General features: G+C 51.0%; 1 protein-coding gene across 1 annotated transcript in view; it reads right to left on the bottom strand.

Moving 5' to 3' along the window:
- The window catches only part of PARP3 (poly(ADP-ribose) polymerase family member 3), a 37,170-nt gene that overhangs the window by 8,786 nt on the left and 5,371 nt on the right, over nt 1-23,013 (bottom strand). Inside the window, exons 2-9 of the mRNA XM_069736097.1 lie at nt 16,518-16,740; nt 16,243-16,377; nt 15,678-15,872; nt 13,673-13,799; nt 13,377-13,600; nt 12,073-12,231; nt 5,957-6,043; nt 586-763 (exon numbers count right to left, since the gene is read on the bottom strand). Of these exons, the coding sequence (XP_069592198.1) occupies nt 586-763; nt 5,957-6,043; nt 12,073-12,231; nt 13,377-13,600; nt 13,673-13,799; nt 15,678-15,872; nt 16,243-16,377; nt 16,518-16,739 (1,327 nt within the window). The 5' untranslated portion in view covers nt 16,740. The remainder of the gene's footprint in view (nt 1-585; nt 764-5,956; nt 6,044-12,072; nt 12,232-13,376; nt 13,601-13,672; nt 13,800-15,677; nt 15,873-16,242; nt 16,378-16,517; nt 16,741-23,013) is intronic.

Below are 23,013 nucleotides of genomic sequence, written 5' to 3'. Positions count from 1 at the left end.
AGTGCACTGTGCTAGTAAACAATATTAAATGTGAAAGCTCACATAAAGCCAATGCTATAGAAGAAGAGTGCAACGTGCTAATTATAATGAGGTATGCCAGATACACCATGCACTATCCATTCAGGATAGTGATAAATATGTGAATGAACAGATACCACTTACTAGTAAATACTGGGGGGATATCACCAGGACCGCCAAATGTGTGAGGATGTGCACCCCGACGCGCGTTTCGGACCCAAGAGTTCCTTCGTCAGGAGTCAAGATAACTAAGAACATTGTTCCCACTGCCCCTCCATTTGTAAGAAAATGCCTGATTAGACTTTTGTGGCCTCACCCCCCACCCCCCGTACAAATGTCCTCCTGTAGAATTCCTTAAATGTTCTGCCTTTTTCTTAGTAATTTATTTGTAGTCCGGTCTGAAGAAGTCGCTGAGCTCTGAAAGCTGCAAACATCTTCTACCAATAAAGCAATCACCCCGAGAAGACTTCTGTCATCATTGGGCAGATTAGAATTCACAGACAACTTTCCTCGATATCTTAGGTTTTCATCATGGGGTACAATCTTATAATCTGGACATCATCTTACCGTATCCGGCAGATTTGCTGTTCTCAGAAGCAAAATATATCCCCCTGCCCACACGTCCCCCTGAATGGGGCATTATGCGCAGGCCACTTTTTAAGATAGCAGCCACCACAGCCACGTTGGTTCCGTGCCACAGCAAGCGGCGATTATCTATGTCCTTGTGGGTGCCGAGTCTTTCCTCCTAGAACAGAAGAGACAGAAGTGACCGGTCTGCAAACCTCGTCCTGCGAGGAACGGTTACAGGATCTGGGAAGGGGAGACAGAGGAGACTTAATGGCCGTCTACAAATATCTGAAGTGCCGTCACAGTGTAGAGGGATCATTATTCTCATTTGCACAAGGAAACACAAGAAGCAATGGAAGGAAACTGAAAAGGAGAAGATACAGATTAGATATTAGAAGGGAGACAGTGAGGGTGATCAATGAGTGGAGCAGGCGGCCACGAGAGGTGGTGAGTTCTCCTTCAATGGAAGTTTTCACACAAAGGCTGGACAGAAATCTGTCTGAGATGGTTTAGTGAATCCTGATTTGAGCAGGGGGCAGGACACGATGACACAGGAGGTCCCTTCCAACTCTACCATTCTATGATTAAGTCAGAATATTATGGCTGAACACTGGTCACCAACAAGTTTACAGAAGATTTGGGCCTTCATCAGTGGCGTCCCCCTGCGAGGCCACCCTGTGGGGTCCCCCTGCGAGGTCTCCCTGTGATGTCCCCCTGCGAGGCCACCCTGTGGCGTCCCCCTGCGAGGCCACCCTGTGGCGTCCCCCTGCGAGGCCACCCTGTGGCGTCCCCCTGCGAGGCCACCCTGTGGCGTCCCCCTGCGAGGCCACCCTGTGGCGTCCCCCTGCGAGGCCACCCTGTGGCGTCCCCCTGCGAGGCCACCCTGTGGCGTCCCCCTGCGAGGCCACCCTGTGATGTTCCCCTGCGAGGCCACCCTGTGGTGTCCCCCTGCGAGGCCACCCTGTGGTGTCCCCCTGCGAGGCCACCCTGTGGTGTCCCCCTGCGAGGCCACCCTGTGGTGTCCCCCTGCGAGGCCACCCTGTGGTGTCCCCCTGCGAGGCCACCCTGTGGTGTCCCCCCTGCGAGGCCACCCTGTGGTGTCCCCCTGCGAGGCCACCCTGTGGTGTCCCCCTGCGAGGCCACCCTGTGGTGTCCCCCTGCGAGGCCACCCTGTGGTGTCCCCCTGCGAGGCCACCCTGTGGTGTCCCCCTGCGAGGCCACCCTGTGGTGTCCCCCTGCGAGGCCACCCTGTGGTGTCCCCCTGCGAGGCCACCCTGTGGTGTCCCCCTGCGAGGTTTCCCTGTGATGTCCCCCTGCGAGGCCACCCTGTGGTGTCCCCCCTGCGAGGTTTCCCTGTGGTGTCCCCCTGCGAGGCCACCCTGTGGTGTCCCCCTGCGAGGCCACCCTGTGGTGTCCCCTGCGAGGCCACCCTGTGGTGTCCCCTGCGAGGAAAAATCTGCTGAAAAGACTGGAGCGTTGGCAGAACAAATGTTACCTAAGATACATTGCAGAGTTTTACATCTGTTTATACGAATGGGGAAAAATGCAACAAAAAGTCAGAAAGAATTGACCTGCTGCAAATGTGAAGCTGCATCAAATCTGCAAGGAAAAAATAAGCTGCATGTGCACGAGGCTTCAGCAATCGCATTCACTGTATTGGAACAGTAAAGCGCTGCATTGTGTCTCAAATGAAAATGCAATGTATGAACAGACCCCATACCTCGCCCCGGGGTGGGATATGTGAGCAGCCAGTCCCACCCATCGCTGACTGCTTGAAAACCCGGCCCTGATAAGCCCCATTAACTATCAGCACTATAAGTGCTGGAGCATGCTTTCCCAGGCTTACATCACCGAGGCTGCCAACCTCAATGATACACATCTCCCCTTCAAGGACCCCATTTCCAATACATTATATGGTAAAATAAGTGATGTCATTCAAAAGTACAACTTATAGTGCAAAAAACAATCCCTCATATGGTTAAAAAAACAAAAAAAAAAATTAATGGTTCTTAGAATAAGGAGGAATGAACAGAAGCGCTCGCATTCCCGGGTCCATAAAGGCTAAAAACAAAGTGGTGCGCCTTGGACCAGGTGTAGACGGCTGCATTTCATGGCCCATGTACAAAGCCCAATTCTGGACCACCTGCAGCTCTCTGGCCCTCAGCTCAGCAGCCCCAAGTAAGTGTATGCGGTTCAGACCAATTATGAGCCCGGCGATCGGTCTGGGCATTGTGCTCCGTACAAGGACCCCGGAATCTTGGCCTTATTTCCATCCTACAACTGAACACAACAGACCCCAGAGGCCCCTAATATTCGCGTCCCCTCACAGCAGTTATGGAACGGATTCATATTAGAGCAGAGTTCGGCTCTGTTCACATGCAGCAGAAAGACGCTGCTTTTTATGGAAATTATCTGCTTCTTACAGTGCGAGCAGCAGCCCTGATGGCAGAAATCTCCTGCACTCGCGTTATGTTCTGTGTGAATCTAAGACTGCGGCACTAAAAGTGCAAAAACGGGCAAAGAAGTTCTGCAGGAATTCTGGGAACAAAAACTATATTAACCCTGTAGTGTAAACAAATCACACAAGGAATCCGCACCAAAAACCACCGGAAAACGCAAGGTGTGAACAGAGTCTAATCATTCCCGAATACAGGGGAGAACGCGGCCATTAATGACAGTCACAGCGCTTACTAACAAGCCTATTCCCCCAACATGCTGCATGGTCTTACATAGGACTGCAGGTGGCAGCTACTACATTATCTGTACTCAGTTATCACTGTTATCTGTGGTGTTACATAGGACTGCAGGTGACATCTACTGCTCTATCTGTACCCAGAGAGTTATCACTGTGTTATCTGTGGTGTTACATAGGACTGCAGGTTACATCTTCTACATTATCTGTACTCCGTTATCACTGTGTAATCTGTGGTGTTACATAGGACTGCAGGTGACACCTACTACATTATCTGTACTCCGTTATCACTGTGTTATCTGTGGTGTTACATAGGACTGCAGGTTACATCTACTACATTATCTGTACTCCGTTATCACTGTTATCTGTGGTGTTACATAGGACTGCAGGTGACATCTACTACATTATCTGTACTCCGTTATCACTGTGTTATCTGTGGTGTTACATAGGACTGCAGGTGACATCTACTACATTATCTGTACTCCGTTATCACTGTGTTATCTGTGGTGTTACATAGGACTGCAGGTGACATCTACTACATTATCTGTACTCCGTTATCACTGTGTTATCTGTGGTGTTACATAGGACTGCAGGTTACATCTTCTACATTATCTGTACTCCGTTATCACTGTGTTATCTGTGGTGTTACATAGGACTGCAGGTTACATCTACTACATTATCTGTACTCCGTTATCACTGTGTTATCTGTGGTGTTACATAGGACTGCAGGTGACATCTACTACATTATCTGTACTCCGTTATCACTGTGTTATCTGTGGTGTTACATAGGACTGCAGGTGACATCTACTACATTATCTGTACTCCGTTATCACTGTGTTATCTGTGGTGTTACATAGGACTGCAGGTTACATCTTCTACATAATCTGTACTCCGTTATCACTGTGTTATCTGTGGTGTTACATAGGACTGCAGGTTACATCTACTACATTATCTGTACTCCGTTATCACTGTGTTATCTGTGGTGTTACATAGGACTGCAGGTGACATCTACTACATTATCTGTACTCCGTTATCACTGTGTTATCTGTGGTGTTACATAGGACTGCAGGTGACATCTTCTACATAATCTGTACTCCGTTATCACTGTGTTATCTGTGGTGTTACATAGGACTGCAGGTTACATCTACTACATTATCTGTACTCCGTTATCACTGTGTTATCTGTGGTGTTACATAGGACTGCAGGTGACATCTACTACATTATCTGTACTCAGTTATCACTGTGTTATCTGTGGTATTACATAGGACTGCAAGTGACATCTACTACATTATCTGTACTCAGTTATCACTGTGTTATCTGTGGTGTTACATAGGACTGCAGGTGACATCATCTACATTATCTGTACTCCGTTATCACCGTGTTATCTGTGGTGTTCCATAGGACTGCAGGTGACATCTACTACATTATCTGTACTCAGTTATCACCGTGTTATCTGTGGTGTTACATAGGACTGCAGGTGACATCATCTACATTATCTGTACTCCGTTATCACCGTGTTATCTGTGGTGTTCCATAGGACTGCAGGTGACATCTACTACATTATCTGTACTCCGTTATCACTGTGTTATCTGTGGTGTTACATAGGACTGCAGGTTACATCTACTACATTATCTGTACTCCGTTATCACCGTGTTATCTGTGGTGTTACATAGGACTGCAGGTGACATCTACTACATTATCTGTACTCAGTTATCACCGTGTTATCTGTGGTGTTACATAGGACTGCAGGTGACATCATCTACATTATCTGTACTCCGTTATCACCGTGTTATCTGTGGTGTTACATAGGACTGCAGGTGACATCATCTACATTATCTGTACTCTGTTATCACCGTGTTATCTGTGGTGTTACATAGGACTGCAGGTGACATCTACTACATTATCTGTACTCAGTTATCACCGTGTTATCTGTGGTGTTACATAGGACTGCAGGTGACATCATCTACATTATCTGTACTCCGTTATCACTGTGTTATCTGTGGTGTTACATAGGACTGCAGGTGACATCATCTACATTATCTGTACTCCGTTATCACTGTGTTATCTGTGGTGTTACATAGGACTGCAGGTTACATCTACTACATTATCTGTACTCCGTTATCACTGTGTTATCTGTGGTGTTACATAGGACTGCAGGTGACATCTACTACATTATCTGTACTCAGTTATCACTGTGTTATCTGTGGTGTTAGGATTTTTGCATGGCGGCGGTGGTCGGCCCATGTCTCGGCCCCGATCTTCCTGCCCCCGCCTTGGATTCTCTGTAGATTGGTTCTCGCCTCCATACTTTCCATGGCTTCAATACTCGGAGATTGAGCTCTATAACTACAATGTGTGGCGCCACCTAGTGGCTGATCCCGGCTCTGCACCGTGAGGACAGGGATTTGTTCTGGATTATGGCGCATCGGGGCGGCAGCAGGAAAATCCATGAGGCGACTTATCAGACACTGAAGTCACCCGCTCAAGAACAACCACAGCGCCCCCCAACTAAAAGGTTCATCAGGGGGCAGGGGCGGCACAATTCGGTTGCATTTACGTCACTTTTGTGGCCCTTTTTCCATCCGAGTTTCGCGCTTTCAGACGGCGCCTCGAGTGTCGCACAAATATTGTAACATTCTAAGGAGTTTTAATAACCCGGCCCCGCGATTAATGACCGACCTCAGTCTCCCGGTCCACGCGCCACACGTTCCTGATCTTCAGCTTCTGGTAGGACGACCCCGTGTGCTTCACATAAGTGTCGATCACCTGCAACACAAGACCCTCAGGTAAAGCGCGTCACTCCTCCGGTGGGACCACTGCAATAAATGGCTGCTGTCCTGCTTTACACTGCAGCTCTGCTCTATAGGAACCAAGCTCTGATCAATGACGGAGCGGCTGTAGAGACCACCGGGGTCTGTGCTGCCCTCCTGCTTTACACTGCAGCTCTGCTCTATAGGAACCAAGCTCTGATCAATGACGGAGCGGCTGTAGAGACCACCGGGGTCTGTGCTGCCCTCCTGCTTTACACTGCAGCTCTGCTCTATAGGAACCAAGCTCTGATCAATGACGGAGCGGCTGTAGTGACCACCGGGGTCTGTGCTGCCCTCCTGCTTTACACTGCAGCTCTGCTCCATAGGAACCAAGCTCTGATCAATGACGGAGCGGCTGTAGAGACCACCGGGGTCTGTGCTGCCCTCCTGCTTTACACTGCAGCTCTGCTCCATAGGAACCAAGCTCTGATCAATGACGGAGCAGCTGTAGAGACCACCGGGGTCTGTGCTGCCCTCCTGCTTTACACTGCAGCTCTGCTCTATAGGAACCAAGCTCTGATCAATGACGGAGCGGCTGTAGAGACCACCGGGGTCTGTGCTGCCCTCCTGCTTTACACTGCAGCTCTGCTCCATAGGAACCAAGCTCTGATCAATGACGGAGCGGATGTAGAGACCACCGGGGTCTGTGCTGCCCTCCTGCTTTACACTGCAGCTCTGCTCTATAGAAACCAAGCTCTGATCAATGACGGAGCGGATGTAGAGACCACCGGGGTCTGTGCTGCCCTCCTGCTTTACACTGCAGCTCTGCTCCATAGGAACCAAGCTCTGATCAATGACGGAGCGGCTGTAGAGACCACCGGGGTCTGTGCTGCCCTCCTGCTTTACACTGCAGCTCTGCTCCATAGGAACCAAGCTCTGATCAATGACGGAGCGGCTGTAGAGACCACCGGGGTCTGTGCTGCCCTCCTGCTTTACACTGCAGCTCTGCTCTATAGGAACCAAGCTCTGATCAATGACGGAGCGGCTGTAGAGACCACTGGGGTCTGTGCTGCCCTCCTGCTTTACACTGCAGCTCTGCTCCATAGGAACCAAGCTCTGATCAATGACGGAGCGGCTGTAGAGACCACTGGGGTCTGTGCTGCCCTCCTGCTTTACACTGCAGCTCTGCTCTATAGGAACCAAGCTCTGATCAATGACGGAGCGGCTGTAGAGACCACTGGGGTCTGTGCTGCCCTCCTGCTTTACACTGCAGCTCTGCTCCATAGGAACCAAGCTCTGATCAATGACGGAGCGGCTGTAGAGACCACCGGGGTCTGTGCTGCCCTCCTGCTTTACACTGCAGCTCTGCTCTATAGGAACCAAGCTCTGATCAATGACGGAGCGGCTGTAGTGACCACCGGGGTCTGTGCTGCCCTCCTGCTTTACACTGCAGCTCTGCTCTATAGGAACCAAGCTCTGATCAATGACGGAGCGGCTGTAGTGACCACCGGGGTCTGTGCTGCCCTCCTGCTTTACACTGCAGCTCTGCTCTATAGGAACCAAGCTCTGATCAATGACGGAGCGGCTGTAGAGACCACTGGGGTCTGTGCTGCCCTCCTGCTTTACACTGCAGCTCTGCTCTATAGGAACCAAGCTCTGATCAATGACGGAGCGGCTGTAGTGACCACCGGGGTCTGTGCTGCCCTCCTGCTTTACACTGCAGCTCTGCTCCATAGGAACCAAGCTCTGATCAATGACGGAGCGGCTGTAGAGACCACCGGGGTCTGTGCTGCCCTCCTGCTTTACACTGCAGCTCTGCTCCATAGGATCCAAGCTCTGATCAATGACGGAGCGGCTGTAGAGACCACCGGGGTCTGTGCTGCCCTCCTGCTTTACACTGCAGCTCTGCTCCATAGGAACCAAGCTCTGATCAATGACGGAGCGGCTGTAGAGACCACCGGGGTCTGTGCTGCCCTCCTGCTTTACACTGCAGCTCTGCTCCATAGGATCCAAGCTCTGATCAATGACGGAGCGGCTGTAGAGACCACCGGGGTCTGTGCTGCCCTCCTGCTTTACACTGCAGCTCTGCTCCATAGGAACCAAGCTCTGATCAATGACGGAGCGGCTGTAGAGACCACCGGGGTCTGTGCTGCCCTCCTGCTTTACACTGCAGCTCTGCTCCATAGGAACCAAGCTCTGATCAATGACGGAGCGGCTGTAGAGACCACCGGGGTCTGTGCTGCCCTCCTGCTTTACACTGCAGCTCTGCTCCATAGGAACCAAGCTCTGATCAATGACGGAGCGGCTGTAGAGACCACCGGGGTCTGTGCTGCCCTCCTGCTTTACACTGCAGCTCTGCTCCATAGGATCCAAGCTCTGATCAATGACGGAGCGGCTGTAGAGACCACCGGGGTCTGTGCTGCCCTCCTGCTTTACACTGCAGCTCTGCTCCATAGGAACCAAGCTCTGATCAATGACGGAGCGGCTGTAGAGACCACCGGGGTCTGTGCTGCCCTCCTGCTTTACACTGCAGCTCTGCTCCATAGGAACCAAGCTCTGATCAATGACGGAGCGGCTGTAGAGACCACCGGGGTCTGTGCTGCCCTCCTGCTTTACACTGCAGCTCTGCTCCATAGGAACCAAGCTCTGATCAATGACGGAGCGGCTGTAGAGACCACTGGGGTCTGTGCTGCCCTCCTGCTTTACACTGCAGCTCTGCTCTATAGGAACCAAGCTCTGATCAATGACGGAGCGGCTGTAGTGACCACCGGGGTCTGTGCTGCCCTCCTGCTTTACACTGCAGCTCTGCTCCATAGGAACCAAGCTCTGATCAATGACGGAGCGGCTGTAGAGACCACTGGGGTCTGTGCTGCCCTCCTGCTTTACACTGCAGCTCTGCTCCATAGGAACCAAGCTCTGATCAATGACGGAGCGGCTGTAGTGACCACCGGGGTCTGTGCTGCCCTCCTGCTTTACACTGCAGCTCTGCTCCATAGGAACCAAGCTCTGATCAATGACGGAGCGGCTGTAGAGACCACCGGGTTCTGTGCTGCCCTCCTGCTTTACACTGCAGCTCTGCTCCATAGGAACCAAGCTCTGATCAATGACGGAGCGGCTGTAGAGACCACTGGGGTCTGTGCTGCCCTCCTGCTTTACACTGCAGCTCTGCTCCATAGGAACCAAGCTCTGATCAATGACGGAGCGGCTGTAGAGACCACCGGGGTCTGTGCTGCCCTCCTGCTTTACACTGCAGCTCTGCTCCATAGGAACCAAGCTCTGATCAATGACGGAGCGGCTGTAGAGACCACCGGGGTCTGTGCTGCCCTCCTGCTTTACACTGCAGCTCTGCTCCATAGGAACCAAGCTCTGATCAATGACGGAGCGGCTGTAGTGACCACCGGGGTCTGTGCTGCCCTCCTGCTTTACACTGCAGCTCTGCTCCATAGGAACCAAGCTCTGATCAATGACGGAGCGGCTGTAGTGACCACCGGGGTCTGTGCTGCCCTCCTGCTTTACACTGCAGCTCTGCTCTATAGGAACCAAGCTCTGATCAATGACGGAGCGGCTGTAGTGACCACTGGGGTCTGTGCTGCCCTCCTGCTTTACACTGCAGCTCTGCTCCATAGGATCCAAGCTCTGATCAATGACGGAGCGGCTGTAGAGACCACCGGGGTCTGTGCTGCCCTCCTGCTTTACACTGCAGCTCTGCTCTATAGGAACCAAGCTCTGATCAATGACGGAGCGGCTGTAGTGACCACTGGGGTCTGTGCTGCCCTCCTGCTTTACACTGCAGCTCTGCTCCATAGGAACCAAGCTCTGATCAATGACGGAGCGGCTGTAGAGACCACCGGGGTCTGTGCTGCCCTCCTGCTTTACACTGCAGCTCTGCTCCATAGGAACCAAGCTCTGATCAATGACGGAGCGGCTGTAGTGACCACTGGGGTCTGTGCTGCCCTCCTGCTTTACACTGCAGCTCTGCTCTATAGGAACCAAGCTCTGATCAATGACGGAGCGGCTGTAGAGACCACCGGGGTCTGTGCTGCCCTCCTGCTTTACACTGCAGCTCTGCTCCATAGGATCCAAGCTCTGATCAATGACGGAGCGGCTGTAGAGACCACCGGGGTCTGTGCTGCCCTCCTGCTTTACACTGCAGCTCTGCTCTATAGGAACCAAGCTCTGATCAATGACGGAGCGGCTGTAGAGACCACCGGGGTCTGTGCTGCCCTCCTGCTTTACACTGCAGCTCTGCTCCATAGGAACCAAGCTCTGATCAATGACGGAGCGGCTGTAGTGACCACCGGGGTCTGTGCTGCCCTCCTGCTTTACACTGCAGCTCTGCTCCATAGGAACCAAGCTCTGATCAATGACGGAGCGGCTGTAGAGACCACTGGGGTCTGTGCTGCCCTCCTGCTTTACACTGCAGCTCTGCTCTATAGGAACCAAGCTCTGATCAATGACGGAGCGGCTGTAGAGACCACTGGGGTCTGTGCTGCCCTCCTGCTTTACACTGCAGCTCTGCTCTATAGGAACCAAGCTCTGATCAATGACGGAGCGGCTGTAGAGACCACTGGGGTCTGTGCTGCCCTCCTGCTTTACACTGCAGCTCTGCTCCATAGGAACCAAGCTCTGATCAATGACGGAGCGGCTGTAGAGACCACTGGGGTCTGTGCTGCCCTCCTGCTTTACACTGCAGCTCTGCTCCATAGGAACCAAGCTCTGATCAATGACGGAGCGGCTGTAGAGACCACCGGGGTCTGTGCTGCCCTCCTGCTTTACACTGCAGCTCTGCTCCATAGGAACCAAGCTCTGATCAATGACGGAGCGGCTGTAGAGACCACCGGGGTCTGTGCTGCCCTCCTGCTTTACACTGCAGCTCTGCTCTATAGGAACCAAGCTCTGATCAATGACGGAGCGGCTGTAGTGACCACTGGGGTCTGTGCTGCCCTCCTGCTTTACACTGCAGCTCTGCTCTATAGGAACCAAGCTCTGATCAATGACGGAGCGGCTGTAGAGACCACCGGGGTCTGTGCTGCCCTCCTGCTTTACACTGCAGCTCTGCTCTATAGGAACCAAGCTCTGATCAATGACGGAGCGGCTGTAGAGACCACTGGGGTCTGTGCTGCCCTCCTGCTTTACACTGCAGCTCTGCTCTATAGGAACCAAGCTCTGATCAATGACGGAGCGGCTGTAGAGACCACTGGGGTCTGTGCTGCCCTCCTGCTTTACACTGCAGCTCTGCTCTATAGGAACCAAGCTCTGATCAATGACGGAGCGGCTGTAGAGACCACTGGGGTCTGTGCTGCCCTCCTGCTTTACACTGCAGCTCTGCTCCATAGGAACCAAGCTCTGATCAATGACGGAGCGGCTGTAGTGACCACCGGGGTCTGTGCTGCCCTCCTGCTTTACACTGCAGCTCTGCTCTATAGGAACCAAGCTCTGATCAATGATGGAGCGGCTGTAGAGACCACCGGGGTCTGTGCTGCCCTCCTGCTTTACACTGCAGCTCTGCTCCATAGGATCCAAGCTCTGATCAATGACGGAGCGGCTGTAGAGACCACTGGGGTCTGTGCTGCCCTCCTGCTTTACACTGCAGCTCTGCTCCATAGGATCCAAGCTCTGATCAATGACGGAGCGGCTGTAGTGACCACCGGGGTCTGTGCTGCCCTCCTGCTTTACACTGCAGCTCTGCTCCATAGGAACCAAGCTCTGATCAATGACGGAGCGGCTGTAGAGACCACTGGGGTCTGTGCTGCCCTCCTGCTTTACACTGCAGCTCTGCTCCATAGGAACCAAGCTCTGATCAATGACGGAGCGGCTGTAGAGACCACTGGGGTCTGTGCTGCCCTCCTGCTTTACACTGCAGCTCACCTTCAGCACAGTAAAGCCATTATCAGCTTAGCTGCACTGAATGGCGCAGTCTGAGCCTCTCTGATCCTCCGCCATGCTTTACGCTGCAGCTGGTTTTTGGCTGCTGTGTATTAGTGATACAAGCAGGTAAATGTTCCCCATTAGCCGTGATTGGGGTCTTGTAGGCTCGGGGGTCACCTTGTATTCTTCGTTCTTTGGGTCCACGACGCTGAGCTGACACTTGAGGAGCTGATAATCTACATCCAGGGGGTGCGGGACCTCGCTCAGCGCTGCCTCCTGCTCCTGCTTCACCTTGTCTGCCTGGAGGGTCTGCGCCAGCTCAATGTCTGCCAGGACCTGACGGAGGAACCAGAAGGAAGGACTGACACCGAGCGACGGGGGCAGCAGATATGGGGGTCTACAGCAAGGACAGAAAACTGCTCTGCACCAAAGATTTCACCGGACCCCCGCTACCCCCACACCAGGAGATTACACCGGACCCCCGCTACCCCACACCAGGGGAGATTACACCGGACCCCCACTACCCCACACCAGGGGAGATTACACCGGACCCCCGCTACCCCACACCAGGGGAGATTACACCGGACCCCGCTACTCTACACCAGGGGAGATTACACCGGACCCCCGCTACCCCCACACCGGGGGAGATTACACCAGACCCCCGCTACTCTACACCAGGGGAGATTACACCGGACCCCCGCTACCCCCACACCAGGGGAGATTACACCGGACCCCCGCTATCCCCACACCAGGGGAGATTACACCGGACCCCCGCTACTCTACACCAGGGGAGATTACACCAGACCCCCGCTACCCCCACACCAGGGGAGATTACACCAGACCCCCGCTACTCTACACCAGGGGAGATTACACCAGACCCCCGCTACCCCCACACCAAGGGAGATTACACCGGACCCCGCTACTCTACACCAGGGGAGATTACACCGGACCCCCGCTACCCCCACACCGGGGGAGATTACACCAGACCCCCGCTACTCTACACCAGGGGAGATTACACCGGACCCCCGCTACCCCCACACCAGGGGAGATTACACCGGACCCCCGCTACCCCCACACCAGGGGAGATTACACCGGACCCCCGCTATCCCCACACCAGGGGAGATTACACCAGACCCCCGCTACCCCCACACCAGGGGAGATTACACCGGACCCCCGCTACCCCCACACCAGGGGAGATTACACCGGACCCCCGCTACACCCACACCAGGGGAGATTACACCAGACCCCCGCTACTCTACACCAGGGGAGATTACACCAGACCCCCGCTATCCCCACACCGGGGGAGATTACACCAGACCCCCGCTACTCTACACCAGGGGAGATTACACCAGACCCCCGCTACCCCCACACCAGGGGAGATTACACCGCACCCCCGCTACCCCACGCTAGTACTCACATTACCCATTACAGAATACGGGGGGCTTCTAGGACGGGCCCCTTTCTTACACAACTGTCCGTACCAGTAGCATGTCCTTCTTGGCCTGCAGCACCTCCAGGCTGTCGATGACGGGGGGCGTCTGGCGGCCGAAGTTGTGGGGGATGATGGTGTAGAAGCGGGAGGACAGCTCGCTCAGCTTCGCCTTTCCTGCCTTCTGGTCCAGCGCGGCCTGAAGATCCTCCAGGGCATCGAACCCCTTCGCTATTTGTGCTTTACTCAACTTCCCCAATGGCATCTTCTTTATATCTGAAAGAGACCTGACGTGAACCCGCCGCCGCCAGCCCCCCGGACTCCACCCTGCGCGGATCGGTCACTCACCTAGGTTCATGGTCTGCATGGCGTCCTTAAACATGTCGCTGCTGAATATCAGGGACACCAGGTCTTGGGTGGGCTTGTCCAGAGAGCAGGGTCGCACCTTCTTACACACTCCGTCCACGGTGTCCACCTGTGAGGAGAAGAGGGGAAAGCTCCTGAATATTCGGGATCTCTTCACTTATCATTGGCCAAGATGGAAGATGTAACAATCAATATCGCGGGGGTGCGACCATGACCAGGCCTGTGCGGTAGGGAGAGTCCGCTGACAGCGACTTCACCTGGATGTGCGTAAGCACACATGGATCAGGACGTTATACCAGGATGAGGGGTGGAGGGCATTATACCAGGATGAGGAGACATTATACCAGGATGAGGGGTGGAGGGCATTATACCAGGATGAGGGGTGGAGGGCATTACACCAGGATGAGGAGACATTATACCAGGATGAGGGGTGGAGGGCATTATACCAGGATGAGGGGTGGAGGGCATTATACCAGGATGAGGGGTGAGGGACATTATACCAGGATAAGGGGTGAGGGACATTATACCAGGATAAGGGGTGGAAGGCATTATACCAGGATGAGGGGTGGAGGGCATTATACCAGGATGAGGGGTGGAGGGCATTATACCAGGATGAGGAGACATTATACCAGGATGAGGGGTGGAGGGCATTATACCAGGATGAGGGGTGGAGGGCATTATACCAGGATGAGGGGTGGAGGGCATTATACCAGGATGAGGGGTGGAGGGCATTATACCAGGATGAGGGGTGGAGGGCATTATACCAGGATGAGGGGTGGAGGGCATTATACCAGGATGAGGGGTGGAGGGCATTATGCCAGGATGAGAGGTGGAGGGCATTATACCGGGGTGAGGGACATTATACCAGGATGAGGGTCATTATACCAGGATGAGGGGTGGAGGGCATTATACCAGGATGAGGGGGGACATTATACCAGGATGAGGGTCATTATACCAGGATGAGGGTCATTATACCAGGATGAGGGGTGGAGGGCATTATACCAGGATGAGGGGTGGAGGGCATTATACCAGGATGAGGGGAGACATAACAGGATGAGGGTCATTATACCAGGATGAGGGTCATTATACCAGGATGAGGGGTGGAGGGCATTATACCAGGATGAGGGGTGGAGGGCATTATACCAGGATGAGGGGTGGAGGGGCATTATACCAGGATGAGGGGTGAGGGACATTATACCAGGATGAGGGGTGGAGGGCATTATACCAGGATGAGGGTCATTATACCAGGATGAGGGTCATTATACCAGGATGAGGGTCATTATACCAGGATGAGGGGTGGAGGTCATTATACCAGGATGAGGGGGGACATTATACCAGGATGAGGGTCATTATACCAGGATGAGGGGGGACATTATACCAGGATGAGGGGGGACATTATACCAGGATGGGGGGGGGACATTATACCAGGATGAGGGTCATTATACCAGGATGAGGGGGGACATTATACCAGGATGAGGGTCATTATACCAGGATGAGGGGGGACATTATACCAGGATGAGGGTCATTATTCCAGGATGAGGGGTGGAGGGCATTATACCAGGATGAGGGGGGACATGATACCAGGATGAGGGGTGGAGGGCATTATACCAGGATGAGGGGGGACATTATACCAGGATGAGGGTCATTATACCAGGATGAGGGGGGACATTATACCAGCATGAGGGTCATTATACCAGGATGAGGGTCATTATACCAGGATGAGGGGGGACATTATACCAGGATGAGTGGGACACATTATACCAGGATGAGGGTCATTATACAGGATGGGGGGGACATTATACCAGGATGGGGGGGCATTATCCCAGGATGAGGGTCATTATACAGGATGAGGGGGGGGACATTATACCAGGAGGATCTTGGAGGAGCTCACGGTCATTTCCACCCATAGCCAGGACACACAACCTGTGAGTGGAGATATCCTTTGGACTGACCACAGATAGTGGTTGGGATCTGCTTCATCTCTCACCTTGACCACGGCCTCGCCGCCTTCTTCTTCATCGTCGTGCTCCACCTCGATCATCGTGTACTTTCCCGGATGCGGAGTGAACTTCTCTCTGTCCGACCAGTTGTTTTTCGTTTTATCCTTAAACTTCTTCTCAAAGTCTTTTGTGGCAGCGTTCACATCAGAGAAAAAGGTCAACTTGGACTGACCGACCTCGCCCTGCAGGACACAAAGTGGCCACACAGTGGTGGTGAGGGGCGTTACAGGAAGTGAGGCGGGGGTCCTACAGGGGTCCCAAGGGCCCATACAATAAGGTGAGTGTCAGCCCGAGGCTTTGTGCTCTTTTCACATTGGAGGTTATTCTCCTATATCAGAAGATACAAACATCTCTGTGACCCCCGGCGAGGCCTGATCTCTGCCGTCTGAGCGCAGAACTGTGAGTGCAGCTCTGGATGTGACTGGAAGAGCAGACGATATGGAAGGAAAGGCAATGTGAGTAAATGATTCAGACTTTTACATGGTAGCAGAAAGCAGCGAGCTGAGCAGAACTGTGAGTGCAGCTCTGGATAGTGCAGGTGCCCTCACTCACCACCCGGCCCCAGCGGTTCCAGCAGTAGTAGGTCTTCTTGCTGTCCGTGCTGTGGAGCAGTTGGATGACGTAGAACTTGTTGTTGTTGTGCCCGATGTTGGTCTGGTTGAGCATACAGTCGTAATCCTCGTAGACCTGGTGACACCAAGAAAAGACGATGACCGTAGAGAATAGACCCAGATTCATTCCTGTCTGCCCCATCATCACCCCCGGAGCTGAACTCCGCTGTCACCGCCTCAGGCCCGCAGTACAGATCCCTGCCGCCGGTTACTCACCTCCATGTTGCCTTGTCCGCTCACTGAACAGGCCGAGTCTATTTTCGCCTTCCCTTTTTTCTCTGTTGTCGCAGCTTTAAGAGCTTGGACGGCGCTCTGGAAGCGGTCCGGGGCCGGGATGGCCGCCTCTTCCTCCTCTTCCTTCACCTCCGCCTTCACCTTGGCTTTCTTCCCTTTGCCGGAGCCTTGGGCCTGAGACGCTGCTCTTCTCTTTGGAGCCATTCTGTGACCACAAGTAAAGGTTGTGCCTCATTCTGTCCATTGTAACTTATCCTCTGCTGACGGTTCAGAGTGACGCTTCCCCTTTAAGGATCGTCATCCTCTGAATGTCAGTGATGTCACATCCTGGTGATACATCGTTACTGTTTACATTAGTTTCTATGCAGCATAAGCAAAACACTGGAAACCATCAGTAAGCTGCTGCTGACCCACCATGGGCCGGGGTTATCTGCTATCTACAAGGTCTGGATGTTGTGGGTGGTAGTCACAGCTGGTACCATCAGGTGGATCAGCAGCACTCCTTCCTTCACCTGCTTGTTGATGGTTTCCATACCGCAATGGATTAAGATATGGCAAAACAGCAGAAAGAAAAAAAATAATAAAGATTTTTAATAAAATGTTGAATTTGACGTCAGATTAAGAAACGAATGTTAATACAATGTATCGCTCCCTGACCACAGAAGCTCACAATCAAGTCATCATCTTCATGGAAAGCCAAGTAACCCATCAATCTCTGCCAGGGATGACAAGTGATGGACGGACAGCAGCACAATGATGGTGGTTGTACTCCACGTATGGATTGTGCTTAACGCCATAGTAACAAACAGGAGGGGTGGGGTCAGTGACTGACGCCCAGGGCCAATCAGCCGCGTACAGTGACTGACGCCCGGAGCCAATCAGTTATGTGCAGTGACTGACGCCCGGAGCCCATCAGCCGCGTGCAGTGACTGACGCCCGGAGCCCATCAGTTGTGTGCAGTGACTGACGCCCGGAGCCCATCAGCCGCGTGCAGTGACTGACGCCCGGAGCCCACCAGCCGCGTGCAGTGACTGACGCCCGGAGCCCATCAGCCGCGTGCAGTGACTGACGCCCGGAGCCCATCAGCAGCGTGCAGTGACTGACGCCCGGAGCCAATCAGCCGCGTGCAGTGACTGACGCCCGGAGCCCATCAGCCGCGTGCAGTGACTGACGCCCGGAGCCCATCAGCCGCGTGCAGTGACTGATGCCCGGAGCCAATCAGCCGCGTGCAGTGACTGACGCCCGGAGCCCATCAGCCGCGTGCAGTGACTGACGCCCGGAGCCCATCAGCCGCGTGCAGTGACTGATGCCCGGAGCCAATCAGCCGCGTGCAGTGACTGACGCCCGGAGCCCATCAGCCGCGTGCAGTGACTGACGCCCGGAGCCAATCAGCCGCGTGCAGTGACTGACGCCCGGAGCCAATCAGCCGCGTGCAGTGACTGACGCCCGGAGCCAATCAGCCGCTTCTGGTGACTTGTCATAGTGAACTCCGCTGCTCCCCATCACGGACGCTTTACAGAGATCCGGACTCCAAACTTTGATTTGAGAAAATGGAAATAAAGTCCAATCTGTGGCGGAGCCGCGAGAGCAGGAAGTCGCTATACTCAGCGCCGGGCCGCGGAGCCTCCAGATCTGCACTAGGGGCCCCCGATAAGAAGAGCGGGAGCTTCCCTCCTACAGACGGTCACACGTGTTCTCGTGATGTCATGTGACCTCCTCCGCCAGCAAAGGGTTAATGGACTTGTCAGGTGAACCTTCAGCCCCAGCGCTGCACCTACCGCCCCTCACCCAGCGGTCACATGACACCGCCGCTCCCAGCTCACCTGAGCCTTTGTCTGCAGCCAATCCTATATATACAGTGTATATATATATATATATATATATATATATATATATATATATATATATATATATATATATATATATATATATATATATATATATATATATATATATATATATATATATATATATATATATATATATATACACACACACACACACAGTTAGGGCCAGAAATCTTTGGACAGTGACACAATTTTCGCGAGTTGGGCTCTGCATGCCACCACATTGGATTTGAAATGAAACCTCTACAACAGAATTCAAGTGCAGATTGTAACGTTTAATTTGAAGGGTTGAACAAAAATATCTGATAGAAAATGTAGGAATTGTACACATTTCTTTACAAACACTCCACATTTTAGGAGGTCAAAAGTAATTGGACAAATAAACATAACCCAAACAAAATATTTTTATTTTCAATATTTTGTTGCAAATCCTTTGGAGGCAATCACTGCCTTAAGTCTGGAACCCATGGACATCACCAAACGCTGGGTTTCCTCCTTCTTAATGCTTTGCCAGGCCTTTACAGCCGCAGCCTTCAGGTCTTGCTTGTTTGTGGGTCTTTCCGTCTTAAGTCTGGATTTGAGCAAGTGAAATGCATGCTCAATTGGGTTTAGATCTGGAGATTGACTTGGCCATTGCAGAATGTGCCACTTTTTGGCACTCATGAACTCCTGGGTAGCTTTGGCTGTATGCTTGGGGTCATTGTCCATCTGTACTATGAAGCGCCGTCCAATCAACTTTGCAGCATTTGGCTGAATCTGGGCTGAAAGTATATCCCGGTACACTTCAGAATTCATCCGGCTACTCTTGTCTGCTCTTATGTCATCAATAAACACAAGTGACCCAGTGCCATTGAAAGCCATGCATGCCCATGCCATCACGTTGCCTCCACCATGTTTTACAGAGGATGTGGTGTGCCTTGGATCATGTGCCGTTCCCTTTCTTCTCCCCATCATTCTGGTACAGGTTGATCTTTGTCTCATCTGTCCATAGAATACTTTTCCAGAACTGAGCTGGCTTCTTGAGGTGTTTTTCTGTCTATTTTTGGTATTGATGAATGGTTTGCATCTAGATGTGAACCCTTTGTATTTACTGTCATGGAGTCTTCTCTTTACTGTTGACTTAGAGACAGATACACCTACTTCACTGAGAGTGTTCTGGACTTCAGTTGATGTTGTGAACGGGTTCTTCTTCACCAAATTAAGTATGCGGCGATCATCCACCACTGTTGTCATCCGTGGACGCCCAGGCCTTTTTGAGTTCCCAAGCTCACCAGTCAATTCCTTTTTTCTCAGAATGTACCCAACTGTTGATTTTGCTACTCCAAGCATGTCTGCTATCTCTCTAATGGATTTTTTCTTTTTTTTCAGCCTCAGGATGTTCTGCTTCACCTCAATTGAGAGTTCCTTTGACCGCATGTTGTCTGCTCACAGCAACAGCTTCCAAATGCAAAACCACACACCTGGAATCCACCCCTGACCTTTTAACTACTTCATTGATTACAGGTTAACGAGGGAGACGCCTTCAGAGTTAATTGCAGCCCTTAGAGTCCATTGTCCAATTACTTTTGGTCCCTTGAAAAAGAGGACGCTATGCATTACAGAGCTATGATTCCTAAACCCTTTCTCCGATTTGGATGTGGAAACTATCATATTGCAGCTGGGAGTGTGCACTTTCAGCCCATATTACATATATAATTGTATTTCTGAACATGTTTTTGTAAACAGCTAAAATAACAAAACTTGTGTCACTGTCCAAATATTTCTGGCCCTAACTGTATATATATATATATATATATATATATATATATATATATATATATATATATATATATATATATATATATATATATATATATATATATATATATGTCCCCGGGTGATAATGGCAGGGCGGGGCATTACCTCCGACAACGTGTCACGTTCCGAGCACTGCTACTATATATATATATCACATTACAGGAGTATACAGCAGGCTGCAGCCAATCTTATATATATATATACACAGGTCCTTCTCAAAAAATTAGCATATAGTGTTAAATTTCATTATTTACCATAATGTAATGATTACAATTAAACTTTCATATATTATAGATTCATTATCCACCAACTGAAATTTGTCAGGTCGCGGTTGAAATTTGTCAACCCCCATCATGGGTAAGACTAGCGACCTGACAGATGTCAAGAAGGCCATCATTGACACCCTCAAGCAAGAGGGTAAGACCCAGAAAGAAATTTCTCAACAAATAGGCTGTTCCCAGAGTGCTGTATCAAGGCACCTCAATGGTAAGTCTGTTGGAAGGAAACAATGTGGCAGAAAACGCTGTACAACGAGAAGAGGAGACCGGACCCTGAGGAAGATTGTGGAGAAGGACCGATTCCAGACCTTGGGGAACCTGAGGAAGCAGTGGACTGAGTCTGGTGTGGAAACATCCAGAGCCACCGTGCACAGGCGTGTGCAGGAAATGGGCTACAGGTGCCGCATTCCCCAGGTAAAGCCACTTTTGAACCATAAGCAGCGGCAGAGGCGCCTGACCTGGGCTACAGAGAAGCAGCACTGGACTGTTGCTAAGTGGTCCCAAGTACTTTTTTCTGATGAAAGCAAATTTTGCATGTCATTCGGAAATCAAGGTGCCAGAGTCTGGAGGAAGACTGGGGAGAAGGAAATGCCAAAATGCCTGAAGTCCAGTGTCAAGTACCCACAGTCAGTGATGGTGTGGGGTGCCATGTCAGCTGCTGGTGTTGGTCCACTGTGTTTCATCAAGGGCAGGGTCAATGCAGCTAGCTATCAGGAGATTTTGGAGCACTTCATGCTTCCATCGGCTGAAATGCTTTATGGAGATGAAGATTTCATTTTTCAGCACGACCTGGCACCTGCTCACAGTGCCAAAACCACTGGTAAATGGTTTACTGACCATGGTATTACTGTGCTCAATTGGCCTGCCAACTCTCCTGACCTGAACCCCATAGAGAATCTGTGGGATATTGTGAAGAGAAAGTTGAGAGACGCAAGACCCAACACTCTGGATGAGCTTAAGGCCGCTATTGAAGCATCCTGGGCCTCCATAGCATCTCAGCAGTGTCACAGGCTGATTGCCTCCATGCCACGCCGCATTGAAGCAGTCATTTCTGCCAAAGGATTCCCCACCAAGTATTGAGTGCATAACTGAACATTATTATTTGTAGGTTTTTTTGTTTGTCATTAAAAAACACGTTTATTTGATTGGATGGGTGAAATATGCTAATTTATTGAGACAGGTTTTTTGGGTTATCAGGAGTTGTATGCCAAAATCATCAGTATTAAAACAATAAAAGACCTGACAAATTTCAGTTGGTGGATAATGAATCTATAATATCTGAAAGTTTAATTGTAATCATTACATTATGGTAAATAATGAAATTTAACACTATATGCTAATTTTTTGAGAAGGACCTGTATATATATATATATATATCACATTACAGGAGTATACGGCAGGCTGCAGCCAATCCTATATATATCTATTACATGAGTATACGGCAGGCTGCAGCCAATCCTATATACATCTATTACAGGAGTATACGGCAGGCTGCAGCAAATCCTATATACATCTATTACAGGAGTATACGGCAGGCTGCAGCCAATCCTATATATCTATTACAGGAGTATACGGCAGGCTGCAGCCAATCCTATATATATCTATTACAGGAGTATACGGCAGGCTGCAGCCAATCCTATATATATATCTATTACAGGAGTATACGGCAGGCTGCAGCCAATCCTATATACATCTATTACAGGAGTATACGGCAGGCTGCAGCAAATCCTATATACATCTATTACAGGAGTATACGGCAGGCTGCAGCCAATCCTATATATATCTATTACAGGAGTATACGGCAGGCTGCAGCCAATCCTATATATCTATTACAGGAGTATACGGCAGGCTGCAGCCAATCCTATATATCTATTACAGGAGTATACGGCAGGCTGCAGCCAATCCTATATATATCTATTACAGGAGTATACGGCAGGCTGCAGCCAATCCTATATATATATCTATTACAGGAGTATACGGCAGGCTGCAGCCAATCCTATATATCTATTACAGGAGTATACGGCAGGCTGCAGCCAATCCTATATATACAGTGGGGCAAAAAAGTATTTAGTCAGTCAGCAATAGTGCAAGTTCCACCAATTAAAAAGATGAGAGGCGTCTGTAATTTACATCATAGGTAGACCTCAACTATGGGAGATAAACTGAGAAAAAAAATCCAGAAAATCACATTGTCTGTTTTTTTATCATTTTTTTTGCATATTATGGTGGAAAATAAGTATTTGGTCAGAAACAAACAATCATGATTTCTGGCTCTCACAGACCTGTAACTTCTTCTTTAAGAGTCTCCTCTTTCCTCCACTCATTACCTGTAGTAATGGCACCTGATTAAACTTGTTATCAGTATAAAAAGACACCTGTGCACACCCTCAAACAGTCTGACTCCAAACTCCACTATGGTGAAGTTCAAAGAGCTGTCAAGGGACACCAGAAACAAAATTGTAGCCCTGCACCAGGCTGGGAAGACTGAATCTGCAATAGCCAACCAGCTTGGAGTGAAGAAATCAACAGTGGGAGCAATAATTAGAAAATGGAAGA

This window comes from Ranitomeya imitator, chromosome 8 (assembly GCF_032444005.1).
Source record: "Ranitomeya imitator isolate aRanImi1 chromosome 8, aRanImi1.pri, whole genome shotgun sequence".
Lineage (NCBI taxonomy): Eukaryota > Metazoa > Chordata > Amphibia > Anura > Dendrobatidae > Ranitomeya > Ranitomeya imitator.
This window is presented reverse-complemented; position numbering and strand designations above follow the sequence as displayed.